General features: G+C 43.7%; 1 protein-coding gene across 1 annotated transcript in view; it reads right to left on the bottom strand.

Annotated features, from left to right (window-relative positions):
- CDCA2 (cell division cycle associated 2) overlaps positions 1-22488 on the bottom strand; it is a 111184-nt gene that overhangs the window by 2041 nt on the left and 86655 nt on the right. Inside the window, exon 15 of the mRNA XM_054561364.2 lies at positions 9039-9157. Coding sequence (XP_054417339.2) covers positions 9039-9157 — 119 coding nt within the window. The remainder of the gene's footprint in view (positions 1-9038; positions 9158-22488) is intronic.

The following is a 22488-nucleotide window of genomic DNA, read 5'->3' as shown; positions in this document are numbered from 1 at the left end:
AACTCTCCTAAGTGATTAAAAACCCGATTTCCACCATTTTCTGTGATCAGGCCACCAGAAACAATGTGCCTTCCAGTCTCTTCTTGGCCAGTCTTGTTTTGTGGTCAGCATAACATGCACAACGCCTCTTATCTCATCCCTGGGCTCTTGTTAGGACTCGCCCCCAGAATGACTCCTCCATCCCTCATCTTGGCGCCCTGCTCCCCAGGAAGAAGCTTCCAAGTCTCAACCCATAGTTACAGCCTGCAGCACTTTGCTCCCCTTCTCAGTAAGGAAGCCACAAGGCCAATTCTTTTGATTTTGTTTGGTGATGGGGTCTCACTCTGTTGTGAGTGCAGTGGCGTGATCATAGCTCACTGTAGCCTCCAACTCTTGGGCTGAAGGGATTCTCACACCTCAGCCTCCTCAGACTACAGGTGTGCACAACTACACCCGGCTAATTTTTAAAAAAACTTTCTGTAGAGAGTGTCGCACTAAGTTGCCCAGGCTGGTTTTGCACTCCTGGGTTCAAGCAATCCTCCCGCTTTGGCTTCCCAAAGTGCTGGGACTACAGGTGTGAGCCATTGTGCCTGGTGACTGAGACCTTTAGATGACATCACAGATTAAGCTGAGCCTGCTGGACAGAGGATATTGCAGATTCCCACGACAAACCCAAGATGGTCACTGAGGACAGAAGCCCTCTTCAGCTCCATCAATATGCAAATTTCAAGAACTGGCCTGGCACTCAGCTTGATCTCTGTGGTCATCTAAAGGTTTCAGCAACTGCGCATGGTGGCTTATGCCTGTGATCCCAGCTACTCAGAGGCTGAGAGGATTGCTTGAGCTGAGGAGCTGGAGACTGCAGTGAGCCATGAGTGCACCACTGCACTCCAGTCTATGCCACAGAGCAAGATCCCATCTCTTTAAAAAGTACAACACAATAAAATAATAATAAAAATAAAGATCTCAGCCAACGATGCTTTGTGCCTTAAGGTCTTGAGACTAAGGCCCCTGTGGTATATGACAAAGTTTATTGGGTTTGAATACCCGTAATAAAAAAGCAGTGGAACAGTAGTAGCTTGTGCAAAATCCAATGTGATCTCAAGCTCCCCTATCAGAGATAATGAGTCCATTAACAAATTGAAATTTCCTTGGAGAAGGGTGGCTAGCATAATTAAGAGGCTTGAAGCCAATTAAATAAAACAAAAGTTGAAAAGTTTACATTTTAACTTTGAATAGATTATAATAGTTATCCACACATTTTAAGTCTGGCATGTGAGGAAGGATTGGCACTATTCTATGAGACAAAGCAAACATCAATAGGTGAAATCTACAGGTAATCAGATTTCTTACAGCAATCTCTAAGAATTAGAACTGTCCAATACCGGCCTGGGCTACTTTAGGACATTCCGAATTCCCTGCTGTCTAGGTGCTCCAAAAGAGAGGGCTATCTGTAACGTTACAGTTGAAATGCATGAACCAGTGTGCAGTTAACTAGAAAATCTTCAAGGCCCCTTAATTTTATAATTATACATCTGATTTAACTTGGGCTATTATTTCCTAATTCTCCTCATCTACCGTTCCAAGAATATATTCTGAAGAAGATACATGCTGTCTCTTTTTAGGTTTGCAAAGCCAGACAGAGAAAAAACAGCAAAGACCAAGATTAATTCTTCTTTGAAGATACAGCTGGTAGATATCTGCTGGGGTCTCCAAAATTCTCCTCATCGTTTGCAACAACCCTAGTCCCCATCCTAACTCCCTTGAGTTGTCTGAAATATGACCTCAATCCTGTCCTCTTATCAGACTCTGGACAACAGGTCAGTGTCTCTCCCAGGCCTTCCTCTTCGCAGATGGGAACCACTCCAAGACACTGTGGCCAAGTGTGGTGGAGTAGCCTGCTTTACTCAGTCACTGAAACCCACACCAATGACCCGATTGGCTCTGCTTTGTCACAGGCTAAGGGGAGCAGACAAAGGAGGGAGTGAGGACGTGGATGATATGAAGCAGGCTCATTCATTTCCCTGTGTCAGCCCATGACCATTCAACTGCTGGGCTTTCATATGTGGACCTGTCTCTCTGGCCAAACTGCCTCAGGGTGACTCCCTGCTTCTCCCCTATGCCTCTGGGCCATCCTTCCCAAATGACAGAATGTCTGCATCAGTAGCATCTCTATCCAAAACCACACAGCTCTCACCTGGAAGAGGAAGATCTGGTCCAGACAACTACCTTCAGACAGGGAAGGGATGCTTATCTTAAGTGTTACTGTTATCATCTTGATAGCAACAGGGGGCAGCCAAATGCCTAGGCAGTTAGGAGTGGGTACCTGGTGAAACTCCACCTCCAGGTTGAAGACAGTTTAAAGCCTGAAACCCAAGCTGCAAGTTAAATCCTCAGACAGGATTGAGAACTTGTCTTCCCATTTGGCATGCTTTCCTCTGATTGATCCTCACCCTTCACCTATTTTACACACACCTACCCCTTCCTAATTGGTTTTCTACACTGCCGTGCCCATCTTTGCGTGGTGTCTTCACTTTAACCTTTCTTGCATACTCACAAACCAATCAGCACATGCTCCCCATCCTGTGCCTATAAAGACTCCAGACTCAGTCAGTAGAGGAGGAGATGACCTGACTTAGGAGAAGAGATAACCTGACTTTGGGAGATGACCTGCTCTTCTCATTCCCTCTCCAGCTCCCCTCTCTGGACCCCAGACCTAGTCAGTAGAGGAGGAGATGACCTGACTTAGGAGAAGAGACAACCTGACTTTGGAGAAGATGACCTGCCCTTCCCATTCCCTCTCCAGCTCCCCTCTCCACTGAGAGTTGTTTTCATCTCACAATAAAATTATCTGCCCTCACCATCCTTCAATCTTCAGAGTGACCTCATTCTTCTTGGACACCAGACAAGAGCTCAAGACCCACCAACTGTGGGTACTCTGAAAGGCTGTCACACTGGCTCTTTGCCTTTGCCAACGGAGGGCAGCCACCCCCCACGATGAGGCAAGTGGCCAACTGAGCTGCTAACACGCCACTGTCCATGGATGGTGGAACTAAGCATTGTAACACCCCCTCTGGGGCTTCAGGGTCACAGGCACCCTCACCTGGGTGCTGCCACATTCCCCTTGAGGCGACACACCTGGTCTGGCCAGGGGCCCCACACAGAGCTTGCTTCTGTGTCAGGAGCAGCTGGCTGGGTCTTGCACTCACTCACCCACGTGCTCCCTCCCATAATGGGCTGAGCACGGCGGGCCAAGTAGACGGGGCACTCCTGCTGTAAGTCCAGCAAAGGGGCCAAGAAAAATCCTACATCAATCTCTATTTCTTCAAAACTTACAATTTCAGTACTTGAAGATACTTCCTTTAATAAGCCAGGATAAAGAATCTGGAATATTCAGCTAGTCTCAGAGCATGCTCTAGAGAGAGCCATAGGCGAAGGGAGGTGAAACTAGGTGATCCTAAGAGATTCTTTCAAACCTAGATTTTGACACTGTGATTTTTACTTTTTCTAAATGTCAGCACATAGGTAATACGGTATAGGCCACAGGATCTGAGACACAATGCAAAAGGAGGTGAGGAAGTAGGGAAGAAATAGAAGAAATACCTCTAGGCTGGAAAGTCATAGTTCTCACAGACTAGAGAATTTTCTAACTCAGAAATTACTGACCAGGTCAAGTGCAGTGGCTCATGACTGTAATCCCAGCATTTTGGGAGGCCAAGGCAGGCGGATTGCTTGAGCCCAAGAGTTCACGACCAGTTTGGGGAACACAGTGAGACCCCGTCTCTACAAAAAATACAAAAACTAGTTGGATGTAGTGGTGGGTACCTGTGGTGCATGGGAAACTGAGGCAGGAGGATCCCTTGAGCTCTGGAAGTCGAGACTGCAGTGAGCTGTGGTGGCGCTACTGCACTCTAGTCTGGGCAACAGAGTAAGACTCAGTTTCAAGAAAAAAAAAAAAAAAAAGAAAAAAAAAGAAATTACTGACCCTCAACAGCCACCTGTCCCAGTCTTGGTTTTCTGGATTTTCAGCCAACAATAGATGGAGAGCAGCCCATCTGAAGAGAGGAGGATGTGGCAAGGAAGAGATGTTAAAGGAAGACCCAGAGTCTAGAAAGATATTGGATAATGATTAAAAGCATATACAAAAGTAATAAAAGTCAACCAGGGGAGGCCATTTAGTGCTGGAGCAAACAGCTCTTTGCAGCTCAATAGGCCCTGAGGGCCCAGAACAATGACTGATGCAGGTAATAAAGACAGCACAGCATAATTTTAAGAGTTAAATACCTTCTGTGTTCTTAGTTAATGAAAGCAGAAAAGCAAGTACTCATTAGATGCTTTAAACGTTTTGTTCTTAAGTTTTGCTGTTTAAAATGGAATGCATTCAGTTGTCTGGAAGATTCTCTGACCCAGAATCCCTCATTTTCTAATGATGTTTGATAAGTGAGTATGCCAGGGAGCCCCAGAATGCTCAAAGTTCTGCCATTTAAACTGCCTCGTTTTGGGGGAGGGAAGTAAACCCCAAGAGGGGTTTTTTTCCCTACATGGTTTGCCTTACTCTTGCATGTGTCTTCTCAGTTAAGTAAACCCACACAGGCCACATGGGACCACAGATCAATGCAAACTACAGGCAACCCATTCTCTAGGCATGAGGAGCGCTGGGGTGGTTTGGGAGGTAAACATTGCTCAATGGAAATGCTCTAGGTTGAATGGTAGCAACCTGATCCAACCAAATACTGTCTTTTGGGGAGAGTAAATGCTTTGAAATAAACAGAAGGCGGGCTGATCAAGCCTGGCCCCTTGTTCCAAAGCTGCTGTTTATACTGAATATGTCACTTAGAATGCTTAACAAGCCCACTAGCTCTTTTTAAGGGGGCTTCAGCACCCATAGTCCCTAAGTGATGAAAGATGTTTCTTGAGCAAGAGAGTCTTTTATTGGACCAGAAATGCCACCTGATCCAATATTGGCCAATCTATAGGCTGGTCCCCAACCAGTAAGGTGGCATGGCATAAAACATTCTACCCAATAGGTAATTTACTAGGTCGATCTTTCTCTCCCATCAGTATTTGAATAAGGGCCAGGCACTGTGGCTCATATCTCTAATTCCAGCACTTTGGGAGACAGAACTGGGAGGACTGCTTGAGCCCAGGAGTTCGAAACTAGCCTGGGCAACACAGTGAGACCCCCATCTCTACAAAAAATAAAAATTTAAACATTAGCTGGGTGTGACTGCATACACCTGTGGTCTCAGCTACTTAGGAGGCTAAGGTGGGAGGGTCACTTGAGCCCAGGAGGTTGAGTCTGCAGTGAGCTATGATCACCCCACTGCACTCTAGCCTGGGTGACAGAGTAAGACACTGTCTCAAAAAAAAAAAAAAAAAAAAGAACTAGAGCAAGAAGCGATGGAGAGACTGAACCAGTGTGCTTGGGGTACAGTATCAATATAGAAATACTCCCTGCCTTCGTGGACCTTACTGAGGAGTGGTTTTGCAGACAAGTCAATGCTATGACCATAAATGCTGTGAAATGGTGAGACATGCTGAGATAAATGAAGAGAGGGTGCCAAAACATCACAAATCTGGATTTGAATTTGAGAAAGGCTTGCTGGGGGACAATGTCAAAGCTGAAACCTAGAACCTAAGTAGAATAATGAGAAAAGAGTAGAGAAGACAGAGCAAATCGTGAGGGGGTAGGACCAGCACCAAGAAAAAGCCAGTGAGTCAAATGATGTGAGATTAGAGCAGTAGAACATAGAACGAGCAGGGAAAATGAGGAGGCAAGAGATGCGCAAGGCCTCACAAACACCATTAGGGCTTTGCTGTGAGGGAAGAGAGAAGCCACTAAAGAGTTTTAGGCAGAAGGGACACAATTACACTTATTTTTAGAAAGACCATTTGAGGCCGGGCGTGGTGGCTCACGTCTGTAATCCCAGCACTTTGCAAGGACAAGGTGGGCAGGTCCCTTGAGCCCAGGAATTCAAGGCCAGCCTGGACAACATAGTGAGACCCCCATCTCTATGAAAAACATAGCTGGGCATGTGGTGCACACCTGTGGTCCCTGCTACTTGGAAGGCTGAGGCAGGAGGATTGCTGGCGCCCAGGAGGTCAAGGCCAAGGCTGCAGTGAGCTGTGATCGTACCAGTGCACTCCAGCCTGAGCAATAGAGTGAGACCCTGTCTCAAAAAAAAAAAACAAAAACAAAAACAAAAACAAAAAAAAAACCACTTAAGTTATAAAACGGAGACTAGATAGGAGAAAAAAAACAGCAAGTGAGGACGCACAGTGAGAAGACTGGGCAGCGATATGGAAGGGAGATGCTGGCAACTTGAATTAGGGAGATGGCAGTGGGGCCTAAAGAAAAGGGAAAGCTGGGTGGCCTGAATTAGAAGCTGGGTTCAAAGGAAGTGAATCCTTGACTGGATTTGGGGGGCCAGTGAGGAGTCAAGGATCGGGTTTCTAGATTCAGTAATTAGGTGAGCAGTGATCCATTCAATGAGAGGAAGAGCAAGGTGGAGCAGGTTTCTGGGAAAAGACAGTAAACTCAGATTTGGCGTGGTTGATTTAAAGCCTGTGGGACAATCCTGAGGAGCTGCCCAGTAAGCGAAGTTACCTGGGTCTCAGACTGAGCAGGGACACATGAGCTGTGGCTGGAGACATGCCTCTCCCCTCTCAGCTGCAGTGCTGCAGTTGCCTCTTAACCATTCTCACAGGACTTTTTTTCCTTTTTTTGGAGACAGTTTTTGTTTGTTTGTTTTTGTTTTTTTGAGTCAGAGAGTCTTCAGCTCTGTCGCCCAGGCTGGAGTGCAATGGCATGATCTCAGCTCACTGCAGCTTTGACCTCCAGGCTCAAGTAATCCTCCTGCCTCAGCCTCCCGAGTAGCTGGGATTACAGGCACCCACCAACACATCTGGCTATTTTTTGTATTTTTTGTAGAGATGGGGTCTTGCTATGTTGCCTAGGCTGGTCTAGAACACCTGAGCTCAAGTGATCCGCCTGCCTCAGCTCCCAAAGTGCTGGGATTACAGGCATCAGCCACTGCACCAGCCTTTCACCTTTTCTGGCCCTGCTCTGATATAGTCCATTTTCCACTCAACAGCAAATCTGATCTTTCACAAATCCCAAATTAGATCGCTCCCTTGCTTAAAAGCTTCCTATGAGTCCATAATGCAATAAGAAAAAAAATACCCACCCTTCTTCCTCTGGTCTAAAAGCATCTCCAGGATCTGGCCCCTGTATGTCTCTAATCTTCTCTCACACATATTTTCCTTCATTTCTACACTGGTCCCGTCAGTTCCTTGACTATACTCAGCTCCTTTTATTCCCAGTGCCATCACAGCATGCTCCCCGTGTCTAGGAGGCTCTTCCAAACAATGACCATGTGGCTGGCTTCTTCTTGTCATTCAAGTCTTAGCCTCAGTGCCGTACAGAACCATGGGAGACTGAGGCAAAAAAGAAAAACACGCTCCCCTATGTACATCTTTATGTACCATTTAAATGGTCAGTATTTTTCCAGAACATTAAAGTAGTTGAAAAAATATTGAAAAGTTTAAAAAATAAGTATATTAAAACTCAGAATGTTATTTTAAGTTTAAAGATTCTATTTACACCAAAATCAGGATTTAATGTAATTTTCCTTTTCTAGTTTCCACAGAAGCGAACTCATCAATAGCATTTTCAAAATCGACTTCTTGGCTTATCTAATTTTCAACTGAGTGGACTGTCATATTTCACAATATCTCTTGACCAACTGATGATCTTAAATAATTTTTAATTAAATTCATCTTACTAGCACTTTACTTTTAAATTTTGGTATTGTGTTCCTAATGTTTTTGGCATTGATTTTGTTTTTTTAAATTATTGCATTTAAAAAATTTTATTTATTTTGGTTACTGAGATTTTGGCGACCCCTGCAAATCTGTGCTCACTAGCCTCACCTAGGTCCAGCCCTGCTCAGCTTAAAGGCCATCTCCTCAAAGAAACCTTCACTGACCCCTCTATCCAGAGTAGCCTTCCAACCCTGCACCTGCCCAGTTACCTTCTTTTCCATTACCCTGAGTTAGGACACTTTTTTTTTTTTTTTGACAGTCTTGTTCTGTTACCCAGGCTGGAGTGCAGTGGCATGATCATGGCTCACTAGCCTCGAACCCCTGGGCTCAAGTGATCCTCCTGCCTCAGCCTCCTGAGTAGCTGGGACTACAGGTGTGTGCTACTGTACCCAGATAATTTTCTTTATTTTTTGTAGAGATTCTACAAAAGATCCCTATGTTGCCCAGGCTGGTCTTGAACTCCTGACCTCAAGGGATCCTCTCACATCAGCCTTCTAAAGTGTTGGGATTACAGGCATGAGCCATCATGCCTAGCATACTCTGAGTTATTCTTAATAGCACTTATATTATTCTAAATGATCTTATTTACCTTTTAAACTTTTCTTAGTTTTGCCTTCAGAACCCAAGTAGAAGCTCCATGAGACTATGTCCATCTTATTCACTGCTATATCCACAGCACCTAGTTAGTGGCTGGCACTTATCTGATGAAGTAATACACTTGGGAATACTTGCATTATAGATGGTTCTTGAATCCATGGGCTTCAAAGAATGTATGATACAAAAAGACAAAGTAGACTAGGGCAAAACTCTGGGAAATAGCAACATTTAGAGGGCACAAAAAGAGGAGTTTAAAAAGGTAACTTAAGGCTGGGGATGTGGTGGCTCATGCCTGTAATCCCAGCACTTTGGAAGGCCGACCCAGGCAGAACACCTAAAGTCAGGAGTTCAAGACCAGATTGACCAACGTGGTTGAAACCCCATCTCTAGAAAAATACAAAAATTTGCCAGGCATGATGGCAGGTGCCTGTAATCCTAGATACACAGGATACAGAGGCAGGAGAATCACTTGAACCTGAGGCGAAGGTTGCAGTGAGCTGAGATCGCACCATTGCAATTTAGCCTGGGCAACAGAGCAAGACTCCGTCTCGAAAAACATAAAAATAATAAAAAAAGAAAAAGGTAGCTGAGAATGCACAATTTGAGAAGCAGAAGAGAGGCTAGGCATGGTGACTCACTCTGTAATCCCAACACTTTGGGAGGCCAAGGCAGGAGGATGGCTTGAGGCCAGGAGTTCCAGGATGCAGCAAGTTATGAATGTGCCACTGCTCTCCAGCCTGGGTGACACAGAGAGACCCTGTGTAAAAAGAAAGAATATAAGAAAACGGATAATTTAATGTTTGATTTTCCTGACTAGGTAGGAGTAGTGGAAACCAAAACCCAGGCGGAGGAATTCACTTGGAAGAGGAAGGGAAGCAAAAGGTAGAATGGGGAGAAGACAGTGGAAACGCAGAAACACAAGATTAATGGTGCCCTCCCTGATGATTTCCAGTTTCTTTTCTATGAAATTGCAAGTAAAATCATCTGCTGAGATGAAGACTGAGGCAACTGGATAGGAAGTTTTATTCATCCGATAAATATTTACTGGGTAACCCCCATGCACCAAGCACTATTTTGAGTACATAGAATTCAGTAATGGACAAAGCAGAAAAAGGCCCCTGCCATTGTGGAGCTTGTATCCCAAGGTGGGAAGACAAATAATCTACAATGAATATAATAAGTAAGTGAATTACATAGAATGCTAGAAGGTTGTGAGTACTTTGAGCGAATAGAGGGTGAAGGGAATGAAGAGCTCTGGCGGGGAGGATGTAGAGGGAAGGCTGCAATGTCAAATGACAAGGTAAAGAGAGGCTTCATGTGTAAGCAAATATTTGAAGATGGTGGAGGAGTCAGCCAGATGGCTATCTGGAAAAAGTATTTGAGGGGGAAGGAATAGCCAGCACAAAGTCCTCAGGTGAGAGCGTGTTGGATATTGTATAAGTTTCCTATTGCTGATGCAGCAAATTACCATCAACTTTGTCCTTGGAAACAACATAAATTTATTCTCCCATAAGTTCTGGAAGTCAAAAGTTCACAAGGTTAAAGTTGAGGTGTCATCAAGGCTGGACTTTTTGTGGAGGCTGCAGGGGACAATCTGTTTCCTTGCCTCTTCTCGCTTGGAGAGGCTGCCTGCAATTCTTGGCTCATGGCCCCTCCTTGTACTACTCCAACCTCTTGCTTCCATTCTCACACCTGCTACTTCCTCTTCCATAGTCAAATCTCCCTTGGTCTTCCCCTTAGTGGAACACTAACATTAGTGCTTATCAGGCCAATCCAGCATAATCTCCCTATCTCAAAACCAGGTCCTTCATTTAATCACACCTGCACAAAGTCCCTTTTGACACATGAGGTAAGATTCACAGGCTCCAGGGATTAGGTCCTGAATATATTTGAGAATCACTCTTCAGTCTACCACAGCTCATCTCCTGAACCTTAAAGATTCACAACCATCCAATATGCAAAATACATTCACCTCATCCCAAGAGCTCAATGCATTATGACATCAATTCAAAGACCAAAATTTCATCTAAACTTTATCTGTTCAAAAATCTCAAATCTCATTATCTAAATCAAGGCTGGTAACATTGAGATCAAGGTATGATATGAGCTGTGTCTGTCAGACCATTAGATATTTCCTGCTTAACCACTGAATTATTTTTGTTTACTTCAACCCTCAGCAAAAATACTACTATATATTTGTACAATACCTAACACAATTTTAAGCATGGTCATACCCATGACCTACTTTGATTCATATAGCACTGTGATATAGGGAGGGTACTATTAATAGTCCTGATTTACCAAGTGCAGATATTTGGCCCAGAAAGAATTGAATGACTTATACAACGTCACTAGTAAGGTGTTAAAAGAGTGGGGCAGAAGTCAGGTCTCCTGTCTCCTAATCTAGTGTTTGTTTTACATTTTAGTTTTGCAGTTATTTTTATATATTTTACAGAATATCCCATCCTGGGCAACATAACAAAAAAATTAAAAAATTTTTCTCTACAAAAAAATTTTAAAAATTAGCCAGGTGTGGTGGCACATGCCTATAATCCCAGGCTACTTGGGAGGCTGAGACAGGAGAATAAGCTTGAGCCCAGGAATTTGAGGCTGCAGTGAGCTATGATGACATCACTGCACTCCAGCCTGGGTGACAGAAAAAAAAATAAAGAATATCATGTTTATAAGATACTTTATTAAATATTTAAATCATCTAACTAATGTATAGGTAAGACTCTGAGTATCATCAATCCTTGTGCAAAATTCCTCTCCATCTATGGACCTGTGAAATTAGAAAACAAATTATCTGCTCAGCAAATACAACGATGGAACAGGATGCCAGTTGCAGCTACTCCCATTCAAAGCAGGACAAAATGGAAGGAAAAAATAGCACTGGTCCTAAACAATTTTGAAATCCAGCAAGGCAAACTCCATTAGTTTTCAAGGCCAGTGAATAATTCTCTGTGGCCAGAGGCTCCACCCTCTGGGCCCAAGGTTCTACCTTCCGGGCCATCCTTCCTTTTTCAGAAAAGATAGTATTTGTTTGTGGCTGAGAAGTTTTATCAGCTTGTTCTGCCTGGGAGTCCTACAGCTTTCTTTCATTTGGTCCTCTGTTTCAGCCCTCTCTTTCAATTCAGTGTTTCTGCTGTTATAAATCTCAAAAGCCTTGTGGGTCTACTATGTATATCATGGAAATCCATTCCATTAGACCAAAGACTCCCTCACAGGTTTCACCTGATAATTTCATCATTATTCCTGGCTTCTGCTGAGATGGCTAAGAGAACCTATGAATCATATGCCTAATCTCTTCAGAGTCCTCTTTATGACTGAATATTCTGAATTTTTATCCATTCCAGGCACTAGCAAAAAGCTGTCGAGCCACACCCTTGGCCTTCTTTCCAGAGCACAGCTCTCCTGACAGTGAATCTCATTTTAGCATCTTTTGCAATCTGGATAGGCTGAGGATTTCCCAAATCATGAAGTCCTGTTCCTTTTTGATTAACAGTTCTTAATTAGCTGGGCATGGTGGTGCATGCCTGCAGTCCCAGCTACTTGGGAGGCTGAGGCAGAAGAATTGCTTCAACCCAGGAGGTGAAGGTTGCATTGAGCCAAGATCGTGCCATTGCACTCCAGCCTGGGTGACAAAGTGAGACTCCATCTCAAAACAAAACAAAACAGCAACAACAACAACAACAAAAACAGTTCTTCCCTCAATTGATCTCTTTCCTCTCACATTTTACTATAAGCAGCAAGAAGAAACCAGGCTATGCTTTCAACACCCTGCTTGGAAATTTCCTCAGCTAAATACCCAAATACATTGTTTAAAAGTTCTGCTTTCCATATACATGTAGGACACAATTCAACTCAGCTTTTTTGCCACTATATAACAAGGATCTCTTTTCCTCCTGTTTTCAAAAATATATTTCCCATTTCACTCTGGATCTTCACAATTAGCACCTTTTTTTTGTTTCTTAATTATTATTTTTCTTTTAAAAAAAATATTGGTTTTTACTTTAATCCAAGCCAGTAGGTTAATGTCTTTAATGTCCATACTTCCACAAACCATCTGTTTCTGACAATTTAGTTAACCTCTAAGACAATTTAGGCCTTCTTTCGTATGATCCCCACTCCTTCTGACCCCTCAGAGAGTGTTTAACATCCATATTTCTCCTAACAGTCTGTAAGACAATTTAGACTTTTTAATTTATTTTTTCTTTTTTAGAGGCAGGGTCTCATTCTGTCACCCACGCTGGTGTGTAGTGGCACAATCATGGCTCATTGCAGCCTCGAACTCCTGGGCTGAAAGAATCCTTCTACCTTAGCCTCCTAACATGTTGGGATCATAGGTGTGTGCCACTGTACCTGGCCCCAATTTAGACTTTTTCAATCATGCTTCTCAGAGTTCTTCCAGTCTCTCTCATTAACTGCCCAATTCTAAAGCCACTTTCACATGTTTAAGTATTTGTTACAGTAGCACTTCACTTTCAGGTACAAAAATCCATGCTGGGGTTCAATCAGAGAAATAGAACCAGTGGGAGATATATATTAAGAAATTTGTTGCAAGGAATTGGCATATGTGACTGTGAAGGCTGCTAAGAAAGTCCAATATTTGTAAGGCAGGCCAACAGGAAGGGCAGGCTAGAATTCTGAGGTATGAGCTGAAGCTCTAGTTTGCAGAAAAGCCTCAGTTCTGCTTGTTAGGCCTTTCAACTGACTGAATCAGGCCTGTTAAGATTATCTGGGGGCTGGGTGTGGTGGTTCACGCCTGGAACCCCAGCACTTTGGGAGGCCGAGGCGGGCAGATCACCTGAGGTCAGGAGCTCCAGACCAGCCTAGCCAACATGGTGAAAACCCATCTCTACTAAAAATACAAAAATTATTTGGGCATGGTGGTGTGCACGTCTGTAATCCCAGCTGATTTGGAGGCTGAGGCATGAGAATCACTTGAACCCAGGAGACAGAGGTTGCAGTGAGCCGAGATCCCGAGATCATGCCACTGTACTCCAGCCTGGGCAACAGAGAGGGACTCTGTCTCAAAAAAAAAAAAAAAAAAAAAAAAGATTATCTGGGATTATCTGCCTTACTTAAAGTCAGCTGATTATGGGTTTTAATTCCATCTACAAAATACCTTTGTAACAACACCTAGGTTAGTGTTTGATTGAATAACTGGAGACTATAGCATAGTCAAGTTGTCACACAAACTGACCATCACAGATCCATTCCAGATTTAGCAGGGAGGCCAGTGAGGCTGGACAGGTGTGGGCAACTGTGACAGCAGTAGGAGGTGGGGTCAGAGAAACAATGGAGGGCCTGCAATGTAGGGTGTTGTAGGCCATTGAGGAGAGTGAAAAAGGTTTAAAATCATTAATTCAGAGAATTCAGCCCTGTTAGGGCTGAAAAAAATGTGAATCTAGAGTCTACCAATCTATATGATAATGCTATTTTCTTTAGAAATGCAGTAGTCCAGGTTTAAGCAAGATGAAGTCAGACACTCAAATTGACCTATAATCCCAGCGCTTTGGGACATCAATCTAGGTTTTTTAGGGAGGATATAACAACAACAAAAAAGGTAATGTGAGCAAAGAAGGTAAATGGCAAGTGTGTTAGTCTGTTCTCATGCTGCTAAGAAAGACATACCTGAGACTTGGTAATTTATAAAGAAAAAGAGGTTTAATGGATTCAGTTCCACATGGCTGGGGAGGCCTCCCAATCATGGTGGAAGGTGAAAGGTACATCTTACATGGCAGCAGGCACGAGAGAGAATGAGACACAAGTGAAAGGGGAAACCCCTTATAAATCTATCAGATCTTGTGAGACTTGTTCACTACCTCGAGAACACTATGGGGGAAACCACCGCCATGATACAATTATCTCCCCCTGGGTCCTTCCCACAACACTTGGGAATTATGGGAGCTAATATTCAAGATGAGATTTGGGTGGGGACATAGCCCAATCATATCAGCAAGGGAAATATGGAAACAATGAATCGAAAAGTCTAAGTTGGGTAGAAAATAAGGTGAAGACTGGATAGGGGAAGAGCTGAGCCTCAAGGGATTAAGGGTCAATAACAATAGACCACAGGGTCAAGAAACACGGGGTACATGCGTGAGCGCATGAGGCAGCTGCAACATTAAGAGGCCCTGGTTGATGGAGGGCATGTCTACACTTATTCTTTTGGGGATAGACAGTTATGTGTTATGATAAAGTACAGGATATGTTTGTGAAAAGGGTTGCTGGGGAACAGCAGAGATAACATCACAGAGATGAGCAGGACTTAAGAGTGGAAGGTAGGAACCTGAGCCCCGTGCCAGTGACTTCCTTAAATGGAGGGTATTTTTCAGGCGGACAGTGGGTGGCAGTAACAGGAGGGAGAGACCTATGGCAAAAACTGGAGGAAAGCAGAGATTTTCTGCCCACCTTCGGGCATGCATGGAATGAGAAAATGAAAAGGACCCATTTGAGATGGCCCCTGGGGGGAAGCAGTGTCCAGAGGAGCCAGCTCGGTTTCAGCTCAGGCATGGCAACAGAGGAGCCTTCATGAAAAGGTTGAGGATGCTGAGAATCTGTTTACTATGAGACAAGTGGAAGGCTTGGAAAGAGAGCAGTGAGAAGGTGAGTCGGAGAAAAGCAAGCAGAGAGCTAGAAGCAGAGAGAAAGTGGTAACCAAAGGTAACAGGGAAGGGGAGGCATGATGGACTCGGTGGTGGTGGGTTTTCTAAAGGGCCATGTCACAGCAGCCTCCTGGTGAGTGAGCACAGGGATGCTCAGGCCTGGAGTCTTGCAGAGCCTGGATGGATTCCACTGGCAGGAGAGGACTAGTCTGCAGGATAAGTAGATTCTAACCTCACTAGAAGAGAACAGCAATCATCAAAGCCAAAGACAGGGGTCTCAGTGGGCAGCACCATACGGTTCTGCAGCAGTAGAATGTAAGAATATGTGGAACCCCTCATGCCTGTAATCCCAGTATTTTGGGAGGCTGAGGCCAGAGGATCACTTGAGCCAGGAGTTTGAGGCTAGCCTGAGCAACGTAGTGAGACCCCATCTCTAGAAAAATTTTAAAGATATAGTCAGGCATGATGCTGCATGCCTGTAGTCCCAACTACTTGGGAGGATGGGGCAGGAGGATCATTTGACCCTGGGAGGTCGAGGCTGCAGTGAGCTATGATTGTACCACTGCATTCCAGCCTGGGTGACAGAGCAAGACGCTGTCTCAAAATAAAATAAGATGTAGAACCCCATATATAAGGCTGACTACTTGGAAATGATATTGTGGGTCCCTCAAGGGTGAAGGTCAATGAAAAAAAAAACAGTCCCAGTAGATAAACTATGGGACAAAGCCATATTTATAAATACACATGTATATTTTTATACTTCTGTTTGGATGCTATCAATACTAGCATATAAATGAAAGTTGAAGCTATGAATATTAAGGAGGAAAAGTGCCATCCAGGGATGTCATGTAGAATAACAATAATAATAGCAAGTATGTATTGAGCATTTCCTCCATGACAGTCATTGATCTGGCACTTGACATGTATTAACTCAGTTAATCAAACAATTCTATGAGTAGGTATTGATATTTTGCCCATTCAGATGATGCTGCAAAATTTATAAATGATGGTGCTAGGATTCAAATCCAAAGCCCACATTCTTAATCCCAATCTTATGCTACCAAAAAAGGTAAGAAAATTGAGGACATAACCCTGGAAAACATCAATAACTAAGAATACACTGCCGGCCAGATGTGATGGCTCACACTTGTAATCCCAGCACTTTGAGAGTCCAAGGTGGGCAGATCCCTCAAGCCCAGGAGTTTGAGATGAGCCTGAGCAACATGGCGAAACTTTGTCTCTCCAAAAAAAAAAAAAAAAAAAAAAACAAAAATTTAGCCAGGCATGGTAGCACACACCCATAATCCCAGCTACTTGGGAGGCTGAAGTGGGAGGATCACCTGAGCCTGGGGAGGTTGAGGCTGCAGTGAAACATGATTCCACCTCTGCACTCCAGCCTGGGCAACAGAGTGACACTCTGTCTCAAAAAAAAAAAAAAAAAAAATACTGCAGATGAAATGTAGAAAGTGTACATGATTGGGCTACATATCTAATGGATCCTAAATATCATATTGAAAGTTCATTTTATGATAAGTTCCTGACAGTATCTTGTTTTCTTGCTTTTTTTCTTTTTGACACAGTCTCGCTCTGTCGCCCAGGCTGGAATGCAGTGGTGCCATCTCGGCTCACGCTGCAAGCTCCACCTCCTGGGTTCACGCCATTCTCCTGCCTCAGCCTCCCGAGTAGCTGGGACTACAGGTGCCCGCCACCACGCCCGGCTAATTTTTTGTATTTTTAGTAGAGACGGGGTTTCACCGTGTTAGCCAGGATGGTCTCGATCTCCTGACATCGTGATTCGCCCGCCTCGGCCTCCCAAAGTGCTGGGATTATAGGCATGAGCCGCTGCATCCGGCCATTTTCTTGCTTTTGAGTCTGGTTTTTTGTTTTTTTTTTTTTTTTTTTTCCCCTTGAAAATAGAATGCAGAAAAAAAAAAAATGGGTTCAATTTGGTTGGGTTTCAATTAATGAAAGTTTTGTTGTATCTGCTTAATGGGTTAATAAAAGCAACTTTAGCACTGGGAAAATTTCCTCTGGTCTTTCTGCATTCCCACAAGAAACTTTTATTTAAAAAATAATAATCACCATAGTAATAATTTTTCTTGTTTTCCAAAGTGGACTCCTTGGACTCTATTGACTAGAGCAGTTACTGACGAAGGATCAGAGGTGAATTTTAGTTCTCCCGCATTATGAACAGTGACATGGGACTTAAGAAAAACCTTCATCCAATTTTTTTCCAAATTAAATCGACAGCATTGATAATTAGTTTCTATCAAAGACATCTAGAGGGAAATGAAAGAACTGAAAAAGCCATAAGCTGCCTTTACTTCTTCATTAATATTTGCTCCCAAATGCAGGTCAAATAAACCACACTCCCGGTTTTAAATGAGTTGCTTTAAAGTTGATGAATTATTTTTCTCTTTGGATTTATACCACCCATTGTGGCTAATTATTCCCACTACATTCTCTTCTTTTACTTGAGGTTTTGGTCAAACAAAGAAAACAAAGCTCGGCTCCCTAGAAATTGAACTCCGTTTTGTTTTAAAATTTTCTCTTACCGCATATGCAATTCCACATGGAATATTGAGATAACTGTTTTCACAATCAGCACTCCTGGCTCTAACAGTCGGTGAGGTCAACTGATTTTATGGCTTTCAGAATCTCCTAAACAGAAAAATGAGTTAGGAGGTTAAAGCCTGTAGGAGCTGCAAATGCACATTTGCCTGTGACCATCACTATGCTAATTTTTCTCAGTTGAGCTTCTTTTTACTCTACTGTGCCCCAGTTTGCTCATCTGTAAGATAAGGATAAGGACACTGTAGCATGGCTGGGCGCGGTGGCTCACACCTGTAATCCCAGCACTTTGGGAGGCTGAGGTAGGCAAATCACTTGAGGTCAAGAGTTCGAGACCAGCCTGGCCAATATGGTGAAAGCCCGTCTCTACTAAAAATACAAAAAAATTAGCTGGGTGTGGTAGTGCACACCTGTAGTCCCAGCTACTGAGGCAGAAGAATCTCTTGAACTCAGGAGGCAGAGGTTGCAGTGAGCCAAGATTGTGCCACTGCACTCCAGACTGGGGACAGAGCGAGACTCCATCTCATAACAAAACAAAACAATACAAAAGAACACTGTAGCAGAGACAGCTAGCTGGCCACTAAAATTCATGCATCCCCTCCTCTAGGGCAGAGTTATTGCTGAGAAGTAACTGTTCGGCCAAGAACATCTCCTCACCCCCATTGTATCCAAGTGGAACCATACAACTAGTTGTCACCAGTAGAAAGTGGATGGAGTTTTGTAGCCCTAACCCTTGAGAGAGCGGGTGTTCACTCCCACCAGCCCAATTGTCCCATAGAACTGATGCTTATGGTTTCTTTTGAACAAACAGAAATTGACCCTTCCAGTCTTACCATTTGAAAAAGTTACATTGATCTTATCTTTGTTCCTTTCATATGAAATCCACCATCAGGCCTCCCAGATAGTGGCAAAGAGTTGAAACTTACCAGATCACTGCCTCTGGACAATGAGATGCTAGATCGTCCTTCATGACTGCCTAAGCAACCACCTACTCCCTGTTGACTGACTCCTTTTCCTTACCCCTCCCTAATTCTTGTTTTCCTGCGTGTACTATGCTTCTTCCCTGCTATATAAACCCCTGATTTTAGTTGGCCAAGGAGATGGTTTGAGACTGATCTGCCATCTCCTCCCCTGTAGCACCCAATTAAAGCCTTCTTCCCTAGCAATGCTTGTTGTCTCAGTGATTGGATTTCTGTGCAGTGAGCAACAGGACCTAGACTGAACTCTGCCATTTTGGTAACAGTAACAGAGACTAGATTTACTATCACACATGAACACCAAAACACCAGATTATATATACGAAGTGATGATTCTCAAGAAAACAAAGAGTGGGTGATGCCTGCCTGATAGAAAACAAATGAGATGAGCCTTATGTTAGCCCAAACTTACTGCCCGGAGAAGGTTTCTGATCTTCAGCATGGGGAGGGGGAATCCAGGAAGATCCCTGTCCTCCCCCTGAATTCAGGAAATGGAGCTGGAAGTCTGGGAAAGCCAAAGCAGTTAGAGTTCACAGGGCAGAGTACCAGAGAAGTGAGAGCTGCACAGAGTGAACTCTGGAGACCTGCAGAGGGTCCCCATTGAGTATTTAGATGAATATTGTGTGAGTAAACTATCTGAGTTTAGGACATGAGCCACTCAAAAGGATTAGAGGGAACAATACCCAGAGCATACACACGGCCAGAAATAATGATCTTCTGATATGGTTTGGATCTGTGCCCCCACCCAAATCTTGTGTCGAATTGGAATCCCCAGTGTTGGAGGTGGGGCCTGGTGGGGATGATTAAATCATGAGGGTGGAGTTCTCATGAATGATTTAGCACCATCTTCTTGGTGCTCTTCTCATAATAGTGAGTTATCACATGATCTGGTCATTTTAAAGTGTGTAGCACCTTTCCCCTCACTCTCTTTCTTGCTCCTGCTCCTGCCATGTAAGACTCACCTTCTGCCATGTTTGTAAATTTCCTGAGGCCTCCCCAGAAATCAAGCAGTTACCAGCGTCATGCTTCCTGAATAGCCTTCAAAACCATGAGGCAATTAAACCTCCTTCCTTTATAAATTACCCAGTCTCAGCTGGGTGCAGTGGCTCACACCTGTAATCCCACACTTTGGGAGGCTGAGGCAGGAGGATTGCTTGAGCTCAGGAGTTCAAGACCAGCCTGGGCAATATGGTGAAACCCTGTCTCTACAAAGAATACAAAAATAAGCCAGGCATGTGCCCTAGTCCCAGCTACTAGGGAGATTAAGAAGGGAGGATCCCTTGAGTACAGGAGGCAGAGGCGCCTGGTGTAACACAAAGTAATGTAAAATTCAAAAATGTCTGGCATCCAATAAAAAGTTATAAGGCATGCAAAGTAGAAATATACAACAAATAATGAGGAGAAAAGACTATTAAAACTGACTCATAACTGACATAGATGCTAGCATCAGTAGAGAAGGACATTAATGGTTTTTACAATGGTATTCCATGTATTCAAGATGCTACAGAAAAGGTAGAACAAGCTAAATAGAGTCATAGAAGATGTTTTTAAAAGAACCAAAGTGAGAAATCTATTAGAACAAACACAAGAAAGATACTAGACCTAATAGATGATTTTGGCAAGGTTTCAGAAGGAAAAATTAATACATAAAAATCAATTGTACTTCTATACAGTAGCAATGAACAATTAGAAATTGAAATGTAAAAGCAATACCACTTACAACAGCAACAAAAATACTTAGGGATAAATCTGACAAAAAAAATGTGCAAGACTTAATACATCGATACTAACTCTCAAAATGCATCCTATGACCAAATCGCAGTCAGCAGAAAGCATTTCCCCTAGACACACTGTCTCTTTCAACTCTTTCATTCCCCCCTGCTATGGCTTCAGTGTTTGTCTTCCAGAATCCATGTGTTGGAGGCTTGATTCCCAATGCAGCAGTCTTGGGAGGTGGGGCCTGGTGGGAGGTCTTGGGATCAGAGCCTTCATGAATGGATGAACGTCATTATCTCGGGAGCAGGTTAATTACCTTGCGAATGGGCTGTTATAGAGCAAGTCTGCCCTTGTGCTCCTGCTCTGTCTCATGTGCTTGCTTCTGCCTTCTGCCATGGGAGGACTCTCACCAGATGCCAGCACCATGCTCTTGGACTTCCCAGCCTCCAGAATCACAGGCTAAATAAACTTCTTTTCTTTATAAATTACCCAGCTTATGATATTTTGTTACAACAGACAATTGACTAGACACTCCCTAATTTGATTAGGCCTTTGCTCTTCCCTAACCCCCACCTCCTGTCCCCAGTCTGAAGCCTGTCCCAAGGTCCCACCACCTTTTAGATTAGATTTAGATTTAGATCTGCCTCTGGCATTGATGTCAGGAAGAAGTCCTCTCTGCATCCGATGCAGAGTATCTGGAACATAATCACCCTTTTATATAGTGAAGATTACCCTCCTGTTATCTTTATCTATTATGCTGGATGATATATGTCTTCCTTGTAGCCATGAGGTACAGTACCAACGGCCTCCTTCCATTCCTTAGATTTCCAGGACTTCAAGAAGGTGGTAGATGAGAAGATGAGGGAAACATATCTTGCCCTAGTGTAACCGCCTAAACTTCATGAGTAGTTGGATAACTCTCCTTAATAAATATTAATAAAAAGTACTTTAAGAATCAATTGAAATAAGAACATACCTTCATCCAGGGAAATAATTCCCTCAGTCATTGGAATCTAAGCCCAGACAGCATTCAAAACTCAGCCTTGGCCTTGGTTATCTGAAGAAGCACTTCCTCTGTTATTCCTTTAAGAAGGTCCCCTCACTACCTACAGGCATTTGAGGTATACCCTTATCTGGCCAACCTCACTTCCCATTACTTCAAAAGGGAACCCTAATGAGACTGCTTCTGTCTCAGATCCCTCAAATATACTAGGCTGCTTTCCAACTGTCAAGGTTTTTCTCGAGTTGATCCCCCTGTCTGAAATTTTCATTTTTCTCTCTCTTCCCAAATTCTCTGAATTGTTTTTGTTTTGAGAGATGAGTCGTGCTCTGTTACTCAGGCCAGAGTGCAGTGGCACGATCATAGCTCACTGAAGCCTCAAACTGCTGGTCTCAAGTGCTCCTCCGACCTCAGCCTCCAGGACTTCAAGAAGGGAGTGGGTGAGAAGAAGGGGGAAACACAGTGTTGGGATTACGGGCATGGGACACTGCACCCAGCACAAATTCCTTAGACTTTTTTTTTTTTTTTTTTTTTTTTGAGACAGAGTCTCGCTCTGTCACCCAGGCTGGAGTGCAGTGGTGCCATCTCAGCTCACCGCAAGCTCCATCTCTGGGGTTCACGCCATTCTCCTGCCTCAGCCTTGCGAGTACAGGTGCCTGCCACCAAGCCCAGATAATTTTTTGTATTTTTAGTAGAGACAGGGTTTAACCGTGTTAGCCAGGATGGTCTCGATCTCCTGACCTCATGATCCGCCTGCCTTGGCCTCCCAAAGTGCTGGGATTACAGGCGTGAGCCACTGCGCCCAGCCTCCTTAGTCTCTTAAAAGCCCTAGCTTGTCCACGTCCTCCCTGTAGGCATTGACTGTTGGCACCACACATTTTACTATTTATTCACATGATCCCACTTGATCATCACCTTATCGAAAGGAAAGACTACAATATCCTCAGTGAAGCAGAAGGACTAATTTTCTTTTTTTCTTTTTTTTTTTTTAAGACGGAGTTTTGCTCTTATTGCCCAAGCTGGAGTGCAGTGGCGTGATCTCAGCTCATTGCAACCTCTATCTCCCGGGTTCTATCAATTCTCCTGCCTCAGCCTCCTAAGTAGCTAGGATTACAGGCATGTGCCATCAAGCTCGGCTAATTTTTTGTATTTTTAGTAGAAACGGGGTTTCACCATGTTAGCCAGGCTGGTCTCGAACTTCTGACCTCAGGTG

Source organism: Pongo abelii, chromosome 7 (assembly GCF_028885655.2).
Source record: "Pongo abelii isolate AG06213 chromosome 7, NHGRI_mPonAbe1-v2.0_pri, whole genome shotgun sequence".
NCBI classification, from domain to species: Eukaryota; Metazoa; Chordata; class Mammalia; order Primates; family Hominidae; genus Pongo; species Pongo abelii.
The sequence above is the reverse complement of the archived record's forward strand: the minus strand, read 5'-3'. Positions and strand labels throughout refer to the sequence as shown.